Source organism: Octopus sinensis, linkage group LG1, assembly GCF_006345805.1.
Source record: "Octopus sinensis linkage group LG1, ASM634580v1, whole genome shotgun sequence".
Lineage (NCBI taxonomy): Eukaryota > Metazoa > Mollusca > Cephalopoda > Octopoda > Octopodidae > Octopus > Octopus sinensis.
In genome coordinates this window covers 66,281,882-66,309,115 of record NC_042997.1, presented here as the reverse complement: position 1 = coordinate 66,309,115, position 27,234 = coordinate 66,281,882, and the positions used below count along the sequence as shown (strand labels likewise).

Genomic DNA, 27,234 nt, shown 5'->3' with positions numbered 1-27,234 from the left:
ATGCAACCATATGGCCCTGGGGGGGTCCATATACGATTTTGTCATTAAAATTTATGTGCAATAAATTAGCTATACTTCTACAATACCCAAAATATTTTAACAGCTTTTATTAATATTTAATTATAAAAATATAACAGAATTTTTTTTTTAAACATTGGAGGGGTATGAGGGTCAATCCAAGTAAAATAGAAATCAAAGGGGTCCATAGGTAAAAAAAGGTTGAGAAAACACTGATCTAGACAAACAACAATTAACTGCACCTCCATAGTAGACAGCTGAATCGGTGGAGCATCATTAAAATGCCTTCTGCTATTTTGTTATGTCCTTTTATATTCTACTTGCAATTTTTACCTTTCACCCCTTCAGTAATTGATAAAACAAGTACCAGTTATATAATGGTGGTGATTAAATTGAGCAAATTCAGTCTTTAAAATTTGTCATCTTTTGATTATGTGATAAATAATTAAAACTGAGAGAACAGTACCAATTTAAGATATTAATCTATTGATTTAGAAGAGTAGTTCTGTAACAAAATATGACTTTAATACGGTTCATTAGGTTTACCTTTAATGGATAAAATATGTTGTATATCTCTGTATGTAGCATGTGTATGGTTGTTTATAAATGTCAGAAAGAGAGAGAAAGTCTGCTTGTGCTCATGTATGTCTCAGAGAGAGAGAGAGAGAGAGAGAGAGAGAGAGAGAGAGAGAGAGAGAGAGAGAAGAGAGAGAGAAGAGAGAGACAGAGAGAAGGAGAGAAAGAGACACTGTGTTCATATATGACTCAAAAATAGAGAGAGAAGAGAAAATAGAGAGAGAAAGAGAAAATAGAGAGAGAAAGCCTGTGTGGTCATGTATGTCTGAGAAAGAGAGAGAGAAAGAGGACAGAGAGAGGAAAGAGATAGACAGAGAGTATGTGTTAATGTTTGCATCTACGAAAAAGGGAAACAGAGACAGACATAGATTATATATATATATATATATATATATATATATATATATATATATATATACACACACACATGTATATGTGTGTGTGTACGACAGAGCAGGAGATAAAAGAGAACATGAGTAGGAGTATATGCTTGTGCATGTCTATGTGTGTGTGAGTATCTGTAATTATAAATCTAATTATATAACCATTAAATTACAATGATGTTGATGGTTAACAGTAATGAAGATAGCACATTCTGATTAAAGTCACCCAGAGATCATGTTTAGTATTTTATAGGCACATTTATATTTTCATTTAATAGCAATTTCTATAAAGGTAGAAACGTGAGGCAAAGTACAGCTGGACTACATGTAAACCATTTGGTCAACAGTTCAAACCTTGGTAGGGCAATTGTGCTCTTGTTGTTGTTTAACCAAGGTCAGCCCCGATTGAGTAGATCTATGATTGAGTAGAACCAAGCACGACCTCTCCATTTTTATTCATGAAGTGTTTCGAAGGATGATATTCAATGTAAATTTCACCCAACATAGCTTTAAAGATAGTAAGTTTGTAATGGGGGTAGAGATTAAGTTGCTATTTCTAGCTGGTTGAATGACCACATAGATGTTGGCTTGTAGCGTTGTGTAGACGAGAAGACATTTGTCTGCTTGTTTCAGCTTCCTTGGCTCCACACCAGAGTTGAGTTGTTAGCTGTAGAAAGAGCACTCAGCTGTGAAAATCCTTGCTTCGATAACTTGAAAATGTCCAAATGCAACATTGAATTATCAAAAGTTTCAAAAAATATTAAAAAAATAAAAAAAATATTGAATAAAATAAATAATAAAAAAAATTTCTTTACCAGAAAGAGCAAGTTTTCAGAGAAAGGCAGCTATTATATATATGTATATGTGTATGTGTATATCTATATGTATACATACACACACATAAGTATATGTATATATATATATATATATATATATATACAAACACATATATATCTGTATATATAGATGTGTATGTATGAGTATATATGTATATGTGTATGTATGTATATATATATATATATATATACACACACACACACACACACAAGTATATATGTGTGTGTGTGCATATATATATATATACATACACACACATGTATATTATATGATGCGAGTTGCAAAAATAATAGAGTTCCATAATCAATGTTGTAGGCCTGGTAAGTAGATACGCAATGTTTTGATGTTAACTGAGATGCAGCAATTGTGCAACTGCATCGGCGGTGGATGTGGGTGGGGGTGGAGTAGGAAAGAAAACATATAGTTGTTAGCAAAAGTGCCTAACATTTTTATGGCGGTGGGCATGGATGGTTGTGTGCTTAAGAAGTTCTCTTTGCAACCATGTGGTCTTAGGTTTGATTCCATTGTGTGGCACAAGTTCTATTATAAGCCTTTAACTCTTTAGTGTTCAGATTACTCTGTTAAATGTAATACTTTTTCAAATTGTTTTGAATTAATCATGCATTATCTTATAGCTTTGAGGTTTCAATAATGTGATTGTTTATTTTTAGAATGTCAATGTAGGTTAGGTGTAAGAGGCTAGATATGGCCAGTTTGAATATAAAACTTGTAGAATATCTGAGCCAGATATGGCCGGTTTAAACACTAAAGGGTTAACTGACCAACGGTATGCAAATAAAAATGGTAGATGGAAGCTGTGCGGAATCCGCTGTGTATGTATACACATACACATGATGATGATGATATTTATATACTTATATTAGGTGCAGGTGTGGCTGAGTGGTAACAAGCTTGTTTCCCAACCACATGGTTCTGGGTTCACTCCCAGTGCGTAGCACCTTGGGTGTGTATGTGAATCTTGGTCAAGAAGTGACTATGAGGTGGGAGATTAAGAATGAAATCTCATGAAGAGTAAGAGCAGGATGGAGAGTGTTCAACCTGGTGAAGGATGTACTGAAGGTGAACCTAGACAAGGCAACTTGTGCCAATCTCTTCCACAGCACAGTCTTGCCTGAAATGCTATACACATGTGAGACGTGGGCTTTGATGAAGAGACAACAACATCTGCTTATGGCACAGAGAGCCATGGAAAGGTTGATGCTGGGAATCTTGCTAAGCAGTCATATCCAGAATGAGGAGATTAGGGATACAACTGGAGTGAAGGACACTATCACAGAATACCACCACACAAAGCTATGATGGGCAAGTCTCATGTCGTAAGGTGGACCTGTGCAGTTGTCGAGTGGTACATGCATGAGTAGAAGAGACCAGTTGGAAGACCTCCAATCAGGTGGAAAGATGATTTAAGAAAAATGTTTTGAGCATGATGTGAACATGAGTGGAATGGAGAAAATGCTGTGGCCAGCCGAGCCGACTCAGCACCAGAAAGCCTGGCCAATCCAGGTGATATATATATATATATATAAACTAACAAACTGAGGAAAAGAGATCCTTCAAAGGGGTGTGTTAAATATCCAATTCATTGGTACATCAGTTGAATACCAAATAAAAATATGGGTATAATGCAATTACAAAGATAAATTAAATCTGTTAGAGTATTTTTGTTGTTTTTTAATTGTAATTGATGTATGATTGAATAGTTAACGCTCATGTTCATAATACATAGACATTTGAATTAATTTTTACAATCCAGCCGTCCTTTCACATGGAATTTCGTCTATCTTTAAACCATGACCTTGAAGTGACTTATATATAAGGAAACTTAAAGTGTACATAAGTCAAAACAATTTGTTGGCCTTTTATGGTTTTTTAAAATAATTGTTTATGTTATATACAATACTATGATATATTATATTCATAGTATATCATGTAATATTATAATATAAATAAATTGTTGGATTGTCAATAGTATCTCTCTTTTTAATTTATCTTTATATAATATATATATATATATGCGCCCTGAAAGAAATGTTGGACATAAGAAGCATCAGATGTGGCATGCAGGAGAGACGTTTGCATTGGTATGGTCATATACTACGGATGGATGAGGAGAGATGTGTGAAGAAGTGCCACTCCCAAACAGTTGAAGGAATCTGGGGTAGAGGTAGACCCAGGAAGACATGGGATGAGGTGGTCAAGCATGGCCTTCAAACGCTGGGCTTCACAGAGGCAATGATGAAAGACCAAGACCTCTGGAGATATGCTGTGACTGCAAAGATTCAACAAACGAAGTGAGTTCATGGCTCGCAGGACGGCCTGCTGTGCTTACCTTGGATCGTAGGGCAACCCGATGTGCTTGAGGAGACCTATTGAGTCAAGTACATCAACATCAAAATAAAAATCAAATGGAAACTGTAGTTGTGATACCCGTGCTGGTGGCATATAAAACACACAATTACATGATGAATGTTACCGCTCTCTCTCTTTCTATAACACCTAGTTCACCCTAACTGCAACACCACCACCAGTAACAACTATTATGTATTACAAATGCATGCACACAACTATATCATACATATTTGTTTATATGTATATATACTCATAATGGTGTCTTTAATACATACATTACCAAAACGCACACATCCGAGTCTGTCAAGGGTTGACCAACACGGAATGTAGCTCCTTTCTGAAAATTCGCCCCTGATGAAATATCATTAACCAGTTTCAATATGAAAATTTTAAATTAATTTAATTTCTCTAATTGAATTAATTAGACATGGAAATGGCTGTAGGGATAAGAATTTCATATTACATTGATTTGAATATCTTTGAATAAACTGATGTCTATATGTCAACTTCTCCATTTTCTTCTTTTTCTCATATATATATATATATATATCATCATCATCATCATCATTTAGCGTCCGTTTTTCATGCTAGCATGGGTTGGACGGTTCAACTGGGGTCTGTGAAGCCGGAAGGCTTCATCAGGCCCAGTCAGATCTGGCAGTGTTTCTACGGCTGGATGCCCTTCCTAACGCCAACCACTCCGTGAGTGTAGTGGGTGCTTTTTACGTGCCAGACAGAGCTGGCAAACGGCCACGAACAGATGGTGCTTTTACGTGCCACCGGCACGGGGGCCAGGCGAGGCTGGCAATGGACACGAACGGATGGTGCTTTTATGTAAATATATATATGATGTGTGGTTAATTTATGGAAAGAAGTCCCATAAATCTCATCAATTTAATGAGACTTCTTTCTATAAATTCACCACACATCATATGCAAGTATTACTTTCATATCTTCACAAATTTACACCTGTAAACTACCAGCAAAATATGAAGAATCAACATTAGAAATCTTTTTTGGAAACCTCCAAATTAAAGGATGAATCTACATTCAATGTTTTTAGCAAGAGCCTCCATCCATAAAAACCTTGCCAAAGCAGACAGTAGGTTTTGGTGTAGTCTTTTGGCTTGACAACTCCTGTCAAACTGTCCAACTCATGCCAGCAGGGAAAATGGACATTAAATGATGATGTCAATGATGATGATCTAAGGAAGTGGTTCCCAGACTTTTTCAGGCTGCTGCCTCCTTGGCACCCAGGCTACGTTCCTAGTGAGCCCACCTCACACACCACCAGAAACATAGATCACTTTCTGCAGCAAATTTAAAACAACTCTGTTTCACAAATAAAACTTAACCTAATTAACTGTTATTTTGTTGTTTTTGGCCACCCTACCTACTTTTCTTAAGCTCCTTACTGGATCTTTCCATCACCCCCAAAGAGGCAGTACCACCCACTTTGGGAACTGCTAATCTGGTGGATGTCAACTTGCTTGAGACCATCACCCTGTCTCTGTAACACATGAGAAGGATTTGAACTTTTCATTGAAAGTTTAATAAAATTATTTTTGGACTCTGTTAATCTTGGAATGTTTTGGAATAGTATTGTGGCTGAAAATATCAATGCCAAAGGTGCAATGTCTGCTACACACCATGCAGATAAATAGCGTGTTTGATACATCTGACTGGAACCAGACTTTCCTTAGAAGTCATTATATCACTATTTCTTTCATCAAGTTCTTTACACAAGAAAGTTCTCTTTTCACATTTGTCTCTTTCTGAAGCAACTATTTTAAAACACTTGTTAAGTATCAGAATGGTCCTGCTGATTAGACCAGTAAATTTGATCTAATCACAGTGGTTACTTCCAGCTGAGTGGATTGTACTATTTAAGAATTAAGTGTCTTGGTCATAAACAATATAGTACTGACGATGAGTTATCAACATTTTGGCAAGTAGTCCAATATCTATGCCAATGTAGGAGTCAATGAAGAGTACCTGACATGCTAGAAACAGCAGCTGGCTACACATCACACCTTATCATCTTAAAAAAAAAAGGAAGGTAACATTGGACGATGTAGTCTTATCTTTTACTGGTTCTCAGTCAATGGGTTGTGGCCATGTTAGGGCATCATCTGGAAGGATTTAGTTGAACAAATTGCCTTCAGTACAATATTTTTTGCAAAACCAAGTACTTATTCTATTGGTCTATGTGTGATGAACTGCCAATGCACAGAGATGTAAACAAACAACCAACACTGACTGACAAATGGTGGTGAAACACATATGTACACACACATACCTGTATATATATATATATATATATATATATATATAGTTAATCCAAACAAGAAAGCACAAAAAAAAACACAACAATGTATATATATACACATACATACATATACATACACACACAGAGAGACCAATATATATATATATTTACTCTTTTACTTGTTTCAGTCTGACAGCAGCCTTGCTGGAGCACCGCCTTTAGTCGAGCAAATCGACCCCAGGACTTATTCTTTGGAAGCCTAGTACTTATTCTATCGGTCTCTTTTACCAAACCGCTAAGTTACGGGGACGTAAACACACCACCATCGGTTTTCAAGAGATGTTGGGGGGACAAACACAGACACACAACATATACACACTCATATATATATATATACACATATATACGACGAGCTTCTTTCAGTTTCCATCACAAGGCTTTGGTCGGCCTGAAGCTATAATAGAAGACACTTGCCGAAGGTGCCATGCAGTGGGAATGAACCCGGAACCATGTGGTTGATAAGCAAGCTACTTACCACACAGCCACTCCTACGCCTATAGTATATACATATATACATATATATATATATATATTATATATATATATATATATATATATAGTTAATCCAAACAAGAAGCACAAAAAAAAACACAACAATGTATATATATACACATACATACATATACATACACACACAGAGAGACCAATATATATATATTTACTCTTTTACTTGTTTCAGTCTGACAGCAGCCTTGCTGGAGCACCGCCTTTAGTCGAGCAAATCGACCCCAGGACTTATTCTTTGGAAGCCTAGTACTTATTCTATCGGTCTCTTTTACCAAACCGCTAAGTTACGGGGACGTAAACACACCACCATCGGTTTTCAAGAGATGTTGGGGGGACAAACACAGACACACAAACATATACACACTCATATATATATATATACACATATATACGACGAGCTTCTTTCAGTTTCCATCACAAGGCTTTGGTCGGCCTGAAGCTATAATAGAAGACACTTGCCGAAGGTGCCATGCAGTGGGAATGAACCCGGAACCATGTGGTTGATAAGCAAGCTACTTACCACACAGCCACTCCTACGCCTATAGTATATACATATATACATATATATATATATATATATATATATACGTCTCCTCTCCTAAGTGCCTCTGGTTCCTCTATATTGCTTTTGGCCTGAACAGCCACTCAGATACTGGGACCCATCAAGATGAAGAGGCTTAATCACCTGCTACAGATTAACTACTTGGATACAAGTTAATGCTGATGATGTATAGGACACACATACACATACATGGTGTGATGGATAAATTGTCACCATTTAAAATTTTTAATTTCGTGCAAGTGCATTGTTTGTTTTCAATTTTGTTGACTACACAAAATAGTAGGGTCAGCTAGGCACTGTCTGTGAGAAAAACACCACTATGATGCAATTCACATTGCCAGAAATTTGGAAATGATGCACTGTGCAGCTTGGTATTCATGCCGGAAACTCCAATATGAAGATTTCAGAGTGTCTAGGTGTCAATATGAGGACAGTGTAGAGGATTCAGAAAGAGTTGGATGAATCTAATGGTGATTATGAAGGTATGGCATCTTGGAAAACCCACTCTGATCATTCTGGTTAGAAAAGAACTCCTGAATTTGTCAGTGATATCCAGGCCGTGACTGACAATGATCCCTCTATGTTAACCAGGTCCATCACCAAAGACATGGGAGTATCTGAGTTTATCAGGCTGGTAGTGCATGAAGACATTTGGCATTCTTGTACCAGTTTTTATCTCAAGCCATCCAGGACAATAGAAAAGACTGTGCTGTGAAGTTTTTTAACAAACTCAAACATCCCCTCCAACAAACATGCTTTGGTTTTTTCTCAGACAAATAAAATGTCTGCCAGGATCAAATGGTGAACATACAGAACAACTGTTGACTTGCTGTGTCTCTAAACATGTACCGAGAGTGATAAAAATCAAACATCCAGTCAACATCATGGAGTTTGGAGAGTTCACTAGTAATGGTAACGTTATGCCTCCATCAAGTATCTGTAGGAGGTAGTGTGGCTCGGGTCAAGAGGGTAGTTGCTGGAAGACCCTATGTCTGGTAACAGGACTCTTTACCATGCCACACAAGCAGGAGAACCTAGTCATGGCTGTCAGACAATTTTTGCAAAGTACATCACTCCTAACATCTGGCCACCTAACTCTCCAGACTGCAACCCACTTGATTATTATGTGTGAGGTGCAGTTGAGCAAGAGACCAACGAAACTCCTTGTAACACTAAAGATGACCTGAAGGCAAGGATTATGGCTTCATTCACTAACTTAAATAAGGAGGCCATCCAGAAGAGTTGCAGGAGATTCTGAAGTTGTTTAGAGGCCATGGTTGAAGCCAATGGCAATTTTATTGAATAAATTTATCGAAACATGTGTTGGACAATTATTATGAATAAACCAAGCAGAAAGTCTGAAAGTCCTTATTATCAGTATTGTGATTTTACATTCTAAGTAGCCAGGAAATATACCGTTATATCGAATGGTAGTTTTTAGGAAATATACCTTAAAACAGACCATCAAAAGAAACCGGCCTTAGCACTTTACATAGAGTAACGCGTTATCTGCCTGGATATTTATATCCCTCCACTTACTATATATATATATATATATATATATATACAAACACACACAAAAGACAGGCTTCTTTCAGTTTCCATCTATCAAATCTATGCACAAGGGTTTGGTCAGCCAATGGTTATAGTAGAAGACACTTGCCCAAAGTTCCATGTAATGGGATTGAACCCAGAACCATGTTATTGGAAAGCAAACTTTTCACACCAGAGCCAAAAAAGCAGAAAGAAAGAAAGAAAGAAAACAAGATGGTCATGGATAGAAAGCTTTTGATCATAGGTCTACTTGATAAGAATTGACATGAGGTTAGACAACAACAATATCATCAACACCTTATCAACTTACCCAGCTGAAATTTTAGAAAGAGTATCAACTGTTAAGTTTGTTTCATTCTAACGATTTATAAATGTCCAAAATTAACATTACTAAACAGCCATAAACATATCAAAGTATCAATCAATAAACGCATTTTACTGTTGCCTTCAACTGGAAAGTATTAGAAATGAAGGAAGTCTGAGCTATAAAATCATCATTACTTTAGCATACACTTCTCCATGCTTACCTGGGTCAGACGGAGTTCATTGAGGCAAATTTTTTTTTACCATGGCCAGATGACTTTTCTGTCATCAAAACCAAGGTAATATTACCCCATGATTAGGGCAGCAAGCTGGCAAAAATGCTCAGCAGCATTTTCTCCATTTTTATGTTCAGAGTTCAAACTGTCAGAATTGTTGGCCTTCTGTCTAAATCAGAAAGCATTATTATTATTATTATTATTACTATTATTATTAAGGCGGTGAGCTGGCAGAATCATTAGCACTCTGAGCAAAATGTTTAGTGGCATTTTGTCTATCTTTACATTCTGAGTTCAAATGTTGCTGAGTTTGACTTTGGCTTTCATCTTTTCGGAGTCAATAAAATAAGCACCAGTTAAACACTGGGGTTGATGTAATCGACTATCACTTTCCCTTCAAATTTCAGGCCTTGTGCCTACAGTAGAAAGGATTATTATTATTATTATTATTATTAAGGCAGTGAGTTGTCAGAATTGTTAGCATGTTGTGAAAACTGCTTAGTGGCATTCTGTCTGTCTTCACGTTCTGAGTTCACATGTCCTCCAAGGTCAACTTTGTCTCACATCCTTTTGGAGTCCATAAAATAAGAACCAGTTGAGCACTGGTGTTGATGTAATTGACTTGTCCACTTCCCTGAAACTGCTAGCCTTGTGTCAAAAGTTGAAGCTATTATTATTATCGTTGATGTTGTTGCTTTGTTTTATACCAGCTGTGTCAAGTCTTACTCAGAGTCAGCAAGTTGGATGTTTTACTGAGGGTGTTATTTCTAAGTAGCAATGAAATTTTGTAAGGAAGGAGGCCAAAACCTGAGAATTAACAATTCATTAAAAGTTTGTTTTAATCTTTTATCTTTTATTTGTTTCAGTCATTTAACTGCAGCCATGCTGGGACACCACCTTGAAGGTTTTTGATTGAACAAATGAATCTCAGGACTTATTTTTCTCTCTCAAGCCAGGTATTTATTCTATTGGTGTCTTCTGCTGAACTGTCAAGTTATGCGAGACATAAACAAACCAACACCAGTTGTCAAGTAGTGATGAAGGACAAACACATACACAAACTCACACACACACATATGTGTATATACATGACGGGCTTCTTTCAGTTTCTGTCTACCAAATCCGCTCACAAGGTTTTGGTCAGCCTGAAGCTTTAATAGAAGACACTTGCCCAAGGAATGACATATTGGAATTGAACCTGGAACCATGTGGTTGGGAAGCAAACTTCTTACCACACAGCCATGCCTGTGCTTACAATTTTGAAAAAGATTAAAAGATTCAGATATTCTCAGGTTGATTATTTTTTTCTGGGGCTATGGGCAGTACCCATGAGAACAATTTTTTGGGGTTTTCTGGTATTTGACCACAGTGTTTAAGAGTGCTATTCGATATCCTCAAAGCACTGATGATCCTAAGTACAACTACCACTCTTACACACCGAATTTTTGAAACCTCTGTCTCAAGGTCTTGTATTTATTAAACAGTAAACATTTTCACAGAGGTGTTGCAGTTTTCTGGGATTGACATATCTGTGAGTGAAGACATTTTGTCAATGTGATTTTCCATCACAATACCTATTTAATGTATAGGTTTAAACAGCTCAATCAGTTAAAACATTAACTCTTTAGCATTCAGATTACTCTGTCGAATGTAAAGCTTATTTATTCACATTGTTTTGAATTAATCATGCATCATCTTGCAACTTTGAGATTTTCATGATATGACTGCTTATTTGACCTTGCAGGGTAGGTGTGAGAAGTGGCATCTGGCTGGTCTGAACATAAAACAAGTAGAATATTTAGACCAGATATGATTGGTTTGAATGCTAAGAGGGTCAAAGTCCTAAAGTGTTTACTTTCGACAAATTTGGTAGGCCTATGTTCAGGCCTCTTCTTTTATGCTTTAACCCTCATCTCCTAGCACAAAGCAACCTCTTTTGGGGTTCACAAACTTGCAAGCTGCATTCGTGCTGGTTGCACAAAAAAAAAGCACCAAGTGCATATTGTAAAGTGGCTGGCTTTAGGAAGGGCATCCAGCCATAGAAACCATGCTAAAGTAGAAAATGGAGTACTATGCAGTCCTTGGGCCCATTGGATCCTGTTAAACCCATTGTTAAATTATGGTAATGATGATGATGATATGATGAATATATATATATATATATATGGTATTGTACTCTAGTAATGAAATATCTTAGAGCAATTTGGCTTTATTATTTTACATTTTGAGATCAAATCCAGTTAAGGCTCTCATTTACCCTTGAGAGAATAGAATCAACAAAGTATTGTATTTTAGTTCTAGATCAACCTCGATTGAGCAGAACAATGATCAAAGAGATTCCAGTTGTGACTATCCAATGTATCCTTCAGTATTTAACCTTTTAGCACTTAAATTGGCCAAAATGGCCAAATCTGTTTCATGTTCAAACCAGTCAGATCTAGTTTCTCATGTATATCCTACAATGGCAATCCAAAAGTAAACAACGAGATATATATGTACTCAATAAGACCTGCCCACCACAACAGAACTGACATCCAAAAACCAACGTGCCATGTAAAGAGCATTGGTGTGGGTGCTGGTGCCATATAAAAAGCACTCAGTACACTCTGTAAAGTGGTTGGTGTTAGGAAGGGCATCCATCAGTAGAAACCAATGCAAAACAGACTATGGAACCTAGTGTGGGCCCTGGCCTTGCCAGCTCCTGTCAAGCTGTTCAATCCATGTCAGCAGGGAAAACAGACATTAAATGATGATGATGATGGTTGTGGGTGGTATACTAGCTGAATTGTTAGAATGTCAGATGGAATATATTACAGTAATTGCTCTAGGTCTTTGTGTTCTAAGTTCAAATCCCATCATTGCCTACTCAGTAAACTTACTCTGTCACCCAGTTCAATATCACTGCCTAGCCTTTATACATCTTTAGTAGTGTTCACTTTGTGGGAAGCATCCTGGCCAGGTCTTTTGTTAATTTCCTCATTTCCTTCTATGAGTCTTGGAGGCCTAGAAGGAAAAAATAATTGAGTGTGGTTGTAAGTTTGTTTCCCAGCCATATGGTTTTGGGTTCAGTCACACTCCATGGTACCCTAGGTAAGAGTCTTTTACAATAGCTTTGAGAGTAAATCTGGTTGATAAAAACTGAAAGAAGCCTGTTGCGTGTGTGTGTATATATATATATTATATATATATAGTGAAGGCACATGGCTCAGTAGTTAGAGCAATGAGCTCACAATCATGAGATAGTGAATTTGATTCCTGGACCGGGCTATGTGTTGTGTTCTTGAGCAAGACACTCTATTTCACGTTACTCCAGTTCACTCAGAAATGAGATGCAACATCACTGTTACCAAGCTGTATGAGCCTTTGCCTTTCATTTGGATAACATCAGTGGCATGGAGGGGAGGCTGGTATGCATAGGCAGCAACTGATCTTCTATAAACAACCTTGTCCAGACTTGTTCCTCAGATGAGAACTTTCTAGGTGCAATCCCATGGTAATTCATGACTGAAGGGGGTCCTATATATATATATGTGTGTGTGTATATATATATATTTCTATGTATTTGAATTTGTCCCCCATCACTTCCTTAATGACTTGTTAAGTACTAACCTAAGGTAGACTCAGTTGGTCATATTTCTGTCTTAAATGCTACCTTCCTATTTTTAGCTGCACAACCATGAAGTAGAATTAGAATACATTAGGCCAAGAACCTACCAACAGTCAGGCCAGCTGGAGCAAGCTTTGCTGAGAAAGTAGCACAAACACGTTAACTGAAGTAAGTTTTGAACTTACAACCAAGAGGTTAGTAATCCAGAACCTTAACCTCACACTTATTGTGCCTTATTTAAAGATTTTCTTTAAGGAATATCCAACAAACTGATGGGTTATGGTACTTGTAAAACTCACCTATCACAGATATCGAGTCAACACCTAATTAGAAACACTTCTAATTCAAAGTTGTTGTTCAGTTCTAGTTGTGACCATCCAACCTTTATTTCAAGCAGTCCATCAAGAATTATATTACCCTACGTGCTCTTCCTTTCTGAAGGTGTTAGGGTAGGATTTGTGGGAGATTTAGCTGCTCTTTCTAGCAGTACCAGCGACTACAGAATCTGTCAAATGACATTCATCAATTCAACTGATACAATTTAATATGTCACCACAGACATTATATCAGTCATCTTTCCCTCTCATTCAACCATTTCTTTCTTTTTGAGCCGTTGCCAATGAAGAGAATTGAACGCAATAAACAACTTTATTTTGGATTTAGTCTTAGAAGTATTCTTCAAAGTATGTTGAAGACACACTTAGAAGATGGAGAAACTAGTCATTACTTCCTTATTGACAAGTAAAAACTTTGCTGAACGGAAAGAAAAAAAAATTAAAAGAAAATAAAACAGTAAAAAATAACAAATAATGAAGTATGTTTTCCTAAGTTTTTTTTTGTTTGTATATGCAATGAAAATGTGATAATCAAATCTGTATTTATGTCAAGAAATTGACACAATACAAGCCAACTATCAAATAAATCATACAGCGAAAGTGACAAAATTATTCCTGACAGGTTATCAGATTGATTAACAAAACAAGTCTCAACATTTGGTAAGATTAATGTCACCAGTTAATGTTCACATGATTTTTCAAATCGAAATCATGGGAATACACTGAATGACATTCTATGAAAATATCGATGACGACACAAAACACTTGTTCAATAGTTCAAGCTCTAAGCAGATTACGGAATCCTTTCCAAAAATGTTTTCTGTTAGAATAACGAGAAGTGGTGACTATCAAACTTTTCTCAAAGGCGAAGTTATAGCAAAACATATTAAACTCAACAGCAATACAATCACAATGATTTCTTACATATGCATAAGAAAAGATTTGTAGGGAAGGTATTACGTCGATTGGGTTAAGAACAGTAAATAAGATCACCTGACTTGTATTTATTCTATCAACCCATGAAAGGCAAAGAGTCGGCCTCGGCAAGATTTGAACTCAAAACATAGACAGAATAATGCAAAATATACTTCGACATTTGGGTTCACGAGTTAACATTTCTGTCACTCCATCAAATGTAGCCACATGGAGGAAGGGTAAATAGTTGTGTATAACGAGAGTATTTGACTGGTACTAGTTTTACTGAACCCAGAAGAATAAAAGGCGGAGTTGGCTTGGTCTTTGTATCGAACTAAAACATTGATACTTAAAACACAATAAAACAAACTGGAATGACAATCGAAGTTTGGAGGAGAGGAAGATAAAGTAAGGCAGATTGAAGTATAATATCATAACAGTGTGCAGCAGTATGTTTACGGCTGTGAAGAGAAGATGCAACAAGTTGAGTGAAGCAGTAGTACATGAAATATGAACTCCTGTAAAAGCAAATCTGATTATGGAAAGAGAAACTGTGCACCGGTTGGACACCGCTCTCACTCTGAGACGGAATCGATCTCAATGCAGTGTTCTGACGCAGAGGACACAAGTTAAGTTACAGATGAGAGAGAGAGAAACGTACATAGATAGGATGCAGTTCGAAGACTATAATAACTGGCAGAGGAGTAGAAGACAGAGTTTACTAACTTAAAGAGAGTCGATTAAAGGGGGAAAAAATAATAAATATAAAAAATAAGATGAACTAAAACAATGCAATCTTACCTATTAGAAAAAGACGAGGATTACAAATAAGGCGCCTTCGTCTAAACTTACCTCAGTCTTCAGAAGAGTACTTTTTTTTTGGCAAGTTTCTCCTTGCTTACTTCTTCTCTCTTCACTCTCTCAGTCTCTCACTCCAAACCAACAAGTTTTTCGCCTCTCTCTCCCTTGTAAACAGAGGAACACATAGCAATTAACAACAAAGCTGAAGAAAAAAAAAAAGCCGAGAAAAACTACAAGAGAGGGAGAACAATAATAAAAAAAGGGTGAAAAAGCAATTGTAAAAGGAAAAAAAAAGGGAGTAAAAAAGTGAAAAAAAAAAAAAAAACGCAACAAAACGGAATCAAAACAAAAATGCTGAGAAACCAAGAGCTAATTCTTCAGTTGCAACGATATTGAAAAGACTAACTTAAGTAACAACGTTTAATATTTTCTAAGCGTTGCAGGGAAGTGAAGTGATACAAAACTAAAAAGCGTACTTTTATTTTGTTAATAATGGTTGTTAATTTTTAAACGTATAACAACACTGTTACCGTATTATTTCTACCTGTGTCGGTCGTTGCTTTATTATTATTGTAACTGACTGACAGAGCTGCACATTCCTTCCTATCTTTCTCTCTAAATCCATATATATATATATATATATATTATATATATATATATATATCCTTTCTTAACTGTCAGTCTATTCTGCTAAATCGAAACTATTGCTTTCAACAGTTCTAGTCGACTTAACTGGAAATCCTATTGCAGGGTATTATTAAGTCAAAGGAAAAGAGAGGGATATTCATATTACTTACGTGCTCTGTGTACAACAGAGCAGAAGGGAATCCGAAATGGAGGAAGACGACACTAAGGTAAGTTGGAATTCAAATTGTTATTGCTTACCTTTACATTCGCTTAATAGGTGTCTTATATAATTTTTTTTATTTATTCATATTTCATATCTCACGCTACTTCCTTTCCTTTACTTTTATTTGAACTCTCAGCGATGTTGTCATTTGAGCAAAAGAGGTACAGAAATATTGCAAGATCGAACCACTGTAACAATACCTACGTGCCAATGCTCAATCATTATATAAACAAAACAAAATACAACATAGCACATATATATATATATATATATATATATATATATATATATATATATATATATATAAAATGTGTGTATGTATATAATTTCCCCTTTCTGTGAATACTGATGCTCTTGAAAGAGAAAGAGTGTTTTTGTTCTACATTTGTCTCTCTATGTACACACACATTTACATGTCAATTTAAACACACTTTCAGTCACATGCACACTTGTTATATATGCATATGTAGGCAGGTGTGTATTGCGATCAATCACGTATACATACATACGCACAAACTCACACATAAACACATATGTATTTATTTGCTTACAAATAACATCAATACACGATTTTTAGATTGTGAAAATAAATTTCCCAAAGTATTTATCGATGAATAGAGTTTTGTTTTTGTTCGTTTACCTTGCTACATACACAGATATATTATTATGCATCGAGGTTCACCTTAGTATTGTGTGGAACAGATTATTTCGAGACACTGTATATATTCATGTGTTCATGTATACAAACACAACTGAGAAATAAACTGCCTCTCGATATAAATACATATACGCATATATACTGAAAATGGGTGAAGGGGTGAAAGTAATAAATATATATATATATATATATATATACACACACACACACCTCTTCTGTTGTGAACATACATACTGTTGTACTTGAACTTATATGTATATCATTGAACGTGTGTTTATAATTGTTTCTCTCTCTCTATCTCTTTCTCATACACACACTCATGTGTGTGTATGTGTTATAAAACGATAGTTGTTTACACATTGACTCTTATTTTGTATACACAGTATTATAGGGTCTGTTTACGTGTATGTGCGTTTGTATGTATATGCTATATATATATATATATATATATATATATATATATATATATATGTACACACACACACACGCACACACACATATATGTCCAGTGGTTTAGGTGTTAGGTTTACAATCATTAGTTCGTTGGTTCGATTCGTGAATGTTTATATGAATGTATATGAATATATATATCTGCATGCATGTGTATGTATATATATGAATCTATATATGTGTGTGTATATGTACTTTATTATATTTTAAACCAACAGAACGTTGCATGTGTGACTCAGGGCTTAGAGTGTTTTCATGCATGACACATTTCAAGAAGCTCTTGAACCTTTAGTCACACTTGTAACTTTCTACTGATTGCAAAGTAAAGAAAATTCCAAACAAATAAAAAAGAAGTATATATGTATATATACTCACGTATTGAATTCAGTTTCTCTTGTTTGTTTTAGCGAACATGTATGTATGGTAAAACAAGTGGGAGGAATAAAACCTCAATACATGAGTGTGTATACATACATACATACATACATACATACACACATACATATCATCATCATTAACGTCCATGTTCATTGTTGCCATGGGTTGTATAGTTCGACAGGATCCATCGAGTGCAAGGACTGCATCTTGGTCTACTGTCTACACTGGTATGGTTTTTAACGGTTGGATGCCCTTCCTAATGCCAACCACTTACGTGCGCTGGGTGCCTTTTTCGTGCCACCAGCACTAGTGAAGTCGCCAATCAGCTTGCAAGACTAAAATCCCCGAGAGAGGACACTTTATGCTTGAATTTGAGGGGTTGAAGCATGAAAGAAAGGGCCTGGACAGAATAGGTTTCTTGCTGTAGAGAGGTTACATGGCTACTCACGTTTTAGAAAGGAGGAAAAGTGTAATTGGGATGAGGACAGGGGAAGACATAAAATAGTGGTGTTGAGGTGGCTGTGTGGAACCTCAAAGTATGAGGTGAGAAGAAATGAGTGGAGACTGAAGGAATGGGAGTGTGAGTGGGTAGAGATTGCAAGAGCATCTGGGGTGAGGGGACTGAATGTAATGAAGAACAAGTGTTGAGTGGAAGATCAGTAAGGGTGATAGAGAAAAGTAGGTAACCACTGTAGAGTGGATAGAGTAGAGGAGTAAATGGTGGATAAGGGGTAGGGTGACCAATGATGCATGGGGTAAAAGTGCCATGCATGAGACTCTTGGTTCTTGAGTCACTTTTATAACTTTCTGCCGATTAGAAATATAAAAAAAGACTATGTATGTATGTATGTGTGTGTTAAAATAGTGAGGAGAGGCAAACACACTGACTGAAAGGGAAGCCACCTTCAGCTGTTTTGAACAAGACAATCACATAGCCACAACTTCTACTGCTGTCCAAACTGGAATTTTGTTGGCACACCTATTTGAGCACTCAGAATGCATGCCTATAAGTTTGAGTCATACTGGCAAAAACTCCTCATATTCCCCCCCTCTCTCTCTCTCCCTCTCAAGTTATATATATAATTAAACTTGTAATGCTGAGGTCAAACTAAAATCTGCGTAATATATAATAGAAAACACATGTCCTTAAACAACAACTGTTTCAGTTAATATAAGCAAACATGAAATTTATATGTGTGTGTGTAAGTATATTTTATTTTCTTTTACTTGTTTCAGTCATTTGAGTGTGGCCATGATGGAGCACTGCCTTATATATATATATATATATATATATATACACACACACATTTATGGCTGTACATCATTGTTTTAACATCCACTTTTCTATACTTGCATGGGTCAGATGAAATTTATCAGGTCAGGTGGATTTTCAACAGATGCCTTTCCTGTCACTGACCCTCACCTGTTTCCAAGTAAGGAGATATTTTCCTGTGACTAGGCATATTTTTACAGAATATTGGAAACAAAAGACACCTCTTGTCAAGGCAAGGTGACAGTAATGTACAGCATGCATATATATATATATATATATATATATAAATACTTTATTTTAAGCAGCAGAAAATTAAACAAAATCTGTTACTCTGAGTTTCTCGTTGCCGTTCATCAGACAGTTTTTGCTAGAATGGAACCGATATATCAATTCAATTTGAGTACTCTTTTTTCCACCTTGTTTCACATTTATGTGTTTACTCCGCTATATATATATATATGGTCGTTTTATATATATATATATGGTCATCATGTTTCATTCCATATTGACTACCTCTAATGAGTGCAGAGTTACATAATCAGATTGTTACCTAATCCTCTGTTGAATTTCTAGCACAAAACCGATTGATAAGATCAGCTGTAATGGATATATAATACTGTACACTTTAAATAATATATATATATGATGAACTTGATAGTATGTTGTCAACTTAATGTGACAGTCCCATGAAAGGTAAGAATGCTACTGTTATTTAGCTCTAGGAAGCACCGTTTCCTGTTGGACTTGACACATTTCCTGTGTCCTTACGTTTTCAAAGTGGAGACAAGCACCTCCACCCAGCAAAGCCAGCGACTAGTTTCAACTAGCAAGCCATGCTACTCCAGACTGATGATGAGCAATGACTCTGAAACTAGTCTCTGGATGCTGGCTTTGCTGGGTGGAGGTGCTTGTCTCCACTTTGAAAACAAGGACACTGGATATGTGTCAAGTCCAACAGGAAACAGTGTTTTCTAGGGTTAAATAACAGTAGCCTTCATCCCTTCTTTATTCTGCTGATACTGCATAAATCTCTGAGAGATTAGAAATGTATTATTTCTATGATGAACTTGTTTCAGTTTATGTCTACCAAATCCACTCACAAGGTTTTGGGCTACCTGGAGTTATAGTGGAAGATAGTTGTCCAAGGTGCCTCTGTAAGACTAAACCTGGAACCATGTGGTTGGGAAGCAAACTTCTTATCACAAAGGCTTGCCTGCACTTATGCATATATTTTGTAAATAGACATAACATCCTAACCACTAAGCCATGCGCCTCCACATAGAAGGGGCTCATTCACTAATCATGTTCAAATTGAACTATATGTGTATATAGTACATCTTTTATCTTTTTTTTGCTTCAGCTGTGAGACTGTGGCCATATTCTATTGGTCTCTTTTGCTCAACTGCTAAGTTCCAGGGATATAAACACTCCAACACAGGTTGTCAAGAGGTGGTGGGGGACAGCACAGACACAAAGACACGCACACACACACACACACATACATACATGATGGACTTCTTTCATATTCCATCTATCAATCTACTTACAAAGCTTTGGTTGACTTGAGGCTACAGTAGAAGACACTTGCCCAAGGTGCCATGCAGTGGGACTCAACCCGGAATGATGTGGTGGGAAGCAAGCTTCTTTTATTCGTTAAATTGGCCATAAAGGCCTTACAAAGAATGGAAGCAAGCTTCTTACCACACAGCCATGCCTGTGCCTACATATACATAATTTGTGTATAATAATGGATGTGGGTAGTATAATTTATGTGTATATGTGTGTGCCTGCTAAATCACTCTCTGCTGCCCCTTGTGCCTGTTTGATACCTCAACCATCTCTCTCTATTATCCCTCTTTCTGTGACTGTACTTGCTACCCTTGAAATTAGGGTAAACAGATCTATCAGTATTGACTCTTTTCTCCACCTCCACTGTCCATATCTTCCTTCTTCTCTCTCCACTTTCATCCCAAATCATGATGCTTGAGTCAGGAGGGATCGCATCAAATCTATTGATGCCTGATGCATGCACTCTTCATTTCATTCTGTTTTATATACCATCACTCACTCTCCTTCAGATCAGTTTTTTTTTATTGACATCCATCTCTCTGCATCATCATTTTCCTTACCATCTAACATTACTGTCCCTTCTATTCTGCTAGTTGCTACTCCCACACACCCTGGCCACTCATCACTGGCATCCATCACACCCTTTCAATGATTTCACTTTCTCGCACCTTTATCTGCAAATATGTAACTATCATTTGTATCTTTCTCCTATTATGCTACCTTGTCTTTAATACATTTGCTTCATTGCCCCACTAGCTCTGTCTCTTATCACTCCCTCTTTTTCTGCAGCATCACTCCAATCACTCTTTGTTTCTGATTGTCCCCTCTTCCCTTTCTCTCTTTACACCACTTCATATACAATCATCCTCTTTTCTATTTTTCCTCATACTGCCCAGATTAAATGGAGATAGCATAGAGCCCTGAGGATCCTGGTACAAAGGAAGATCTCTTGTACTGCTATCATCATAAATGCTCTCAGTACCCAATGTAAAGTGTTTGACAAGTGAACAGTCAGTTAAGGTGCCTCTTTGTGTTGTCAAGGACATAACACAATCTCTAACTCTGCTGTTATTATAAAGTGCACTCACTCAATTCTATAAAGTGATTAGAAAATGAACAATGACATTGTATGAGGACCCATTAGTTGAGGACATGATAACCTCACTAGTACTGGTGCCATGATAAAATACCTCCAGTTTAATCTATAAAATAATAAATGTTAGGAAGAACATCCAGCTTTAGAAACTATACCAAAACAAAGCAGATGAGTGATGTGTAGTTCCATTATCGCATCTAGGAGGACAATAAATCCAAATAACAACTGACTGAAACCATGATGAGCTGTCCAAAGAATGCCAGCATAGAAAGCAGACATAAAAAGGATGATATACATATGGGTGCTTAAGGATGATATACATATGTGTGCTTAAGAAGTTTGCTCCTTGATCACATAATCTCAGGTTCAGTTCTCGTGTATTGCATCATCATCATCATCATCATAATTGTTTAATGTTCGCGTTTCATGCTGGCATGGGTTGGCTGGTTTGAGATGGAGCTGTTTTTATGGTTGGAGGCCCTTCCTAACACCAACCACTTTACAGGGTGGGCTGAGTGCTTTTTCTGTGGCACCAGCACGGGTGAGGCCTGTTTTGGTATGGTTTTACAGCTGGATGCCCTTTCAAACACCAACCACTTTACACTAGACTGGATGCAGCAGCACTGGCAGGGTCACCAAGCAACTTGCAAGACACAGATACTTTGAGAAGGTGGGGCATTGAAGGAAGTGGCCTTGTGGCCAGGTGATGAGAGGTTATAGTTTGACAGAAGAATAGAAACAGGTATGTTGCTGTAGAGGAGATACATGGTTACTTGGTTAGAAGGCGAGAGAGCAAGAGAGAGATAGAGAGGGAGAGAAAGAGAGAGGGTGAGTAATCAAGAATGGAAGAGAGTGAAAATATGAGAGTGCAAGAGAAAGCAGGTGAGAGATGGTGGTAAAGTGCCAGGGCATACCCTCAAGATACGGGGACCAGAATATAAATGAGATTGTAGAGTGAGAGAGATAGATGGTGGTGTGGTGTTGGGGCATACCCTCAAGGTACAGGGATCAGAATGTAAATGAGATGGTAGAGTATTGCCAAGGGTGCATGAGTGGCGAGTAGGGACTTCACATGAAGTGAGGGAGTGGGAAATGCAGCGACTGGTGAAACTTGGGTACATAGAGGAGGTAGGGGACAATAGGATAGCTACGATACAGTGAGCATTGCAGTGAAGACAGGATTGGGGAGCGAGAGATAAGCATAGTACATGAAAAAGAGGAAATGTGAGGAACAGAAGAAGAGATGTAGTTTGATTTGTTAGGATAGGGTGTGTGAATTTTTTTTTATATATATATGTGTATATGTATGTGTGTTTCTTTGTACCTTGTCTTGGCATCATGTGATGATTGTAAATGAACATCACTGTTATACAAGTGTTGTTGTTAATCTTCTGTTTTCTATGAAAACAAAGACTTGTCTGGCAATGGCAAAACATTACCTTGGCTGGGAACAAGGGCTGGTGACAGAAAAGGCATTCAATCATAAAAAAATCTGGCTCAGCAAGTTTCCATAATATATATATAGGCACAGGCATGGCTGTGTGGTTAGGAAGCTTGCTTCTCAATCATATGATTTTGGGTTCAGTCCCACTGCATGACACCTTGGACAAGTGTCTTCTTCTATAGCCTCAGGCCAATCAAAGCCTTGTGATTGAATTTGATCGGTAGAAGTACCCGCTGTGTCTGTACATGTGTGTGAAAGTGTTCAGGCATATATATATATACACACACACACACTTTTTGATCAGACCTTATATATATATATATATATAATATAATATGTGACAATTATTCGGTTGGCATAATAAAACACAGAGTTTTGGATGTGTCGGGTCGGAAACCTGCACTGGCATCTCTTCAGTTATCGAGGCAATTAATATATATATGAGATCTGATCAAAATGTATCTGGACTGTTGCTATGGTAACAGCTAAAGTATGCTGAGTGAAGCTGCTTGGCACAGATTGACCTTGAGCTCTGTCCCATATGCGCACTAAAATATAATGTTCTAGCTCATTTCCGTTGATTACAGAAGTACTTGGAAGTATGTAGAATGTGGTTGTCTCAAAAAGAAGATCAGCTTTTAGCTGTGCAGGATCTCATTGACTGTGTTGAGGAAGGCAAAAATATTTTGAAAACAAGTGACAAATTGTGAGTTTATGGCTATGACCCTGAAACCAAGGCAAAAATCAAATCCCACTTGAAAGGAACAAGATTTCAAGATGTTGAAGAAATCCAAGAGAATGCAACTAGGTAGCTGCTCGCTATCTCAAAAAAGGAGTTCCAGCATCATTTTCATGAATGGAAATGATGCTGGATAAAGTGTGAGGTTTCAAAAGGTGACTACTTCAAAAGAGATTAAATGTCAAATTGATATGTTTTTAAAGTTTTCTTTTTAGAGCACCAGTTCAAATACTTTTTGGTCAGACTTCATACATATAATATTTATATCAGTGATACTGTGATGACCACTATTGGAAAATGTATTTAATATACTGAGATGACAGATAGTTGGGCATACACTCGGTGTGAATGTGTTCAGAGTATACCCAACAGAGAATTTGTTTGCATTGACTGTCTGTCAAATCTGCATAACTATATATTTAATATGATTTTTAATAGTGGCCATCACAGTTTCACTTATGTAAATATCCTACATACATACATACGCATGAATATATGTATGTATATACATATATGTATATGTGTGTGTGTGTTGTGTTTGTATGTGTATATTACTATGTATACTCATATATATATATATATATATATATGAGTAACAAAGATGTACAGGTGTCAATTCATTACAGCTGTTTCAAGTGACTCCTTTAATTGATTAATGAAAACATTACATCATTTGAAAGAAACCGTTCTCTTCAGATGACCTCATAGACTTCAAACAAAAAGGATACAACCATTTCCTTAACATATTCACACCAATAATGGAACTCAAAATATTTACATTGATTCTTTTGTCATATCTGTGGCAGAATATATATACATATATATATATACAGATTCTGCCACAGATATGACAAAAGAAAAAATGTAAATATTTTGAGTTCTATTATTGATGTGAATAAATTAAGGAAATGATTGTATCTTGTATGTTTGAAGTCTATGTGGTCATCTGACGAGAACGGTTTCTTTCAAATGATGTAATGTTTTCATTAATCAATTAAAGGTGTTACTTGAAATGGCCATAATGAATTGACACCTGTACGTTTTTGTTACTCATTCATATTTTATTCACCGAACTTGGAATCTGCTCTTCAGAAGTACTATAGAAAGTACCTGTATAAAAAGTACATGTCTGAATTACCAAGAGCAGATATCTTGGCTTAACTGGGTTGCATTTTCTGCACACACAGCAGAAATATCAGGTACCTACACCCCTGCAAGGAGTCTTGATATTCAGTATTCAATTAATATTGTTTGGGTGTGCAGATTATACCAACCTAACAAGGTGGCTCAATTTAAGTACCTAATCCAATGGAATCTTAATTATATTATATATATATATATAGAGAGAGAGAGAGATATGTACACACACATATGTATATTAGAATAGTTTGCATGGTTATTACATCAGGTAAAAAAAAATCTTGGTAATACCAAAACAATGTGAAATTAAGAACTAAGTTAACCAGAAAAGCTGAAACAAGACAACAATTGAAATTTACTTTGTGTTTCAGTATTTAGGGGTTAAGACATCCTTCCTCAAGAGTACATTTGAAATGAGAGTTGTGATAGGAGAAATGAAAGATGGAATAAATACATTTCTCAGACATGTGGGAAAGGATTGTGCCATATGTAGACTTGTGTTGATATAAAAGCCAGTTTCCTCAGTGCTTCTTTTTTCTGTTGTTTAGAGCTGGTCTCAGCTTGTTAATAATGGTAGCCTTCTTGATTTGAAGGTTGCTTCAGTTACATTCACTGGCTCTGATGGATACTCCAAAATCTTGTGTCTGACACTTCTGCAGGTTTTAATGAACTGAGGTGTTTGTATACATATGTTCCTTGATGCAGCTGTGCAGTTTTCTGATTGTGCTCCTAGTGTACAATGCACCACATGTGCTGCAGACTAACCTCATATACCATGTAGGTCCTCGAGCATGTTTTTATGTTGTTGATGGGGCAATTAAACAATGTGTACCCTATAATGCTGTTTGTGGTATGAATTTCCTCAGGGATGGACCAGAGTGCACCATCTGTATGTTTAGTTCCTCTATGTGGCTTGCATGATGGATTGCAGCTGTGGTTCTGTTGTCAAAATAGAATAGTTTAAGAAGGCACTTGACAGACTTGGGAGTTTGGATCTTCTCATAAAGTTTATCAACAGTAGATTTATTAATGTGCTGTTGTTAGGCAAAAGGTGGTGGATAGCCATTTAGTGGGATCTTGTGGAACTCTTTGGTGTTGTCAGCTTTGTCAGCTGTGTCATGGCACATGTCACTTATACTTGAGATTTCGTTTCATATGTAGGCAGTTTTGACTCTGGTGGGCAGGGCTAACTCATTGTCTGCAAGCAGGTTCTTACTGGTTGCCTTCTTATAAAAGTTGGTATAAATGGAGCCCCTCTCTATAATCCTGAGTTGGAAATTGAGTAGAGAGAGGGCTCCAGACTTGTGCAGGTGTCAACTTGAAATTTTGTGTTTGTCAGCATTGTCAAGTCTCTGGTACATGATGATGGCTTGTTTCTAGGAGAAAGTAAACATTAGGATGTTGTCAAAATATCTGGAGAACAAGATACCAGAGTGCTAGTTACTAAACAGTCTGTGCTCCAGTTGGTCCATGTATGTGTTGGCTAACAGACCTGATAGGCTTGATCCCATTGGTAGACCTGATTTCTATTTGCATACTGCTCTGTTGTATTGGAAGTATGTGTTGCATACTATGGTGGTTACTAACTCATGCATCCATTGTTTACTCTGGGTGCACTGTTTGGAATTTTGCCCTCTTCTTTTCTGCATATTGAACTTGGCCAATTCCTTAGTGGTAGTAGGGTACTGTCTTCTTTCTTACTAATTAAAACAGATTTGCTGAATTTACTTTAAGCCTCTCAATTCTGAGTTTTGCTTCATGTCTAAAATTTCAGTTTCAAAACTTTGATAAATTCAGTTATAAGAACTAGACCAATTGAGGAGTTCAAACAAATAGCCAGACTTAACCTTATCTATTTTTCCTGTTTTTTGTTCAAACCAGCTATATCTGGCCTCTTGCATCTACCATACAATATCTTTCCAAAATAAACAAACACATCATTGAAATTTCAAAGCTATGAGATAATAATTAATTCAAAAACAATATGAATAAATAGGTCTAGTCGCTGCAGGCTTCCCTTCCCAGCTTGAACCAGCAGGGTTTATACTGATGGTACAGTAAAAAACTGGACAGTATGGTGATTTTCCCATTCCATGGTGGTATGCCCTTCATCTGGGATGCCGTATGCTATGATACCTTCTCCAGCTGCAATTTGGTGTGTTCAGCTACTGGTCCAATTTCTGCTGCTCATCAGGCTGAGAAAAACAAGCTGTCATGGTATTGGCCCCTCTCTGACAGGTTTATAATTGAGCCTGTAGCAGTTAAGACCTCCACCGTTCTTGACCCCTGTATGGAGATTGCTGT

The 27,234-nt window shown here is 36.8% G+C and overlaps 2 protein-coding genes across 3 annotated transcripts in view; one reads left to right on the top strand and one right to left on the bottom strand.

Annotated features, from left to right (window-relative positions):
* Positions 1–15,652, bottom strand: part of LOC115211578 (DNA mismatch repair protein Mlh1) — a 186,704-nt gene extending 171,052 nt beyond the window's left edge. The window contains exon 1 of one of the 2 annotated variants that reach the window (XM_036501661.1): positions 15,334–15,652. The gene's annotated coding sequence lies outside the window, so the exon portion shown is untranslated. The remainder of the gene's footprint in view (positions 1–15,333) is intronic. The other variant, XM_029780133.2, reaches the window with a different exon arrangement.
* Positions 15,653–15,715: 63 nt separating this feature from the next.
* The window catches only part of LOC115211563, a 389,040-nt gene continuing 377,521 nt past the window's right edge, over positions 15,716–27,234 (top strand). The window contains exon 1 of the mRNA XM_029780127.2: positions 15,716–16,187. Coding sequence (XP_029635987.1) covers positions 16,167–16,187 — 21 coding nt within the window. The 5' untranslated portion in view covers positions 15,716–16,166. The remainder of the gene's footprint in view (positions 16,188–27,234) is intronic.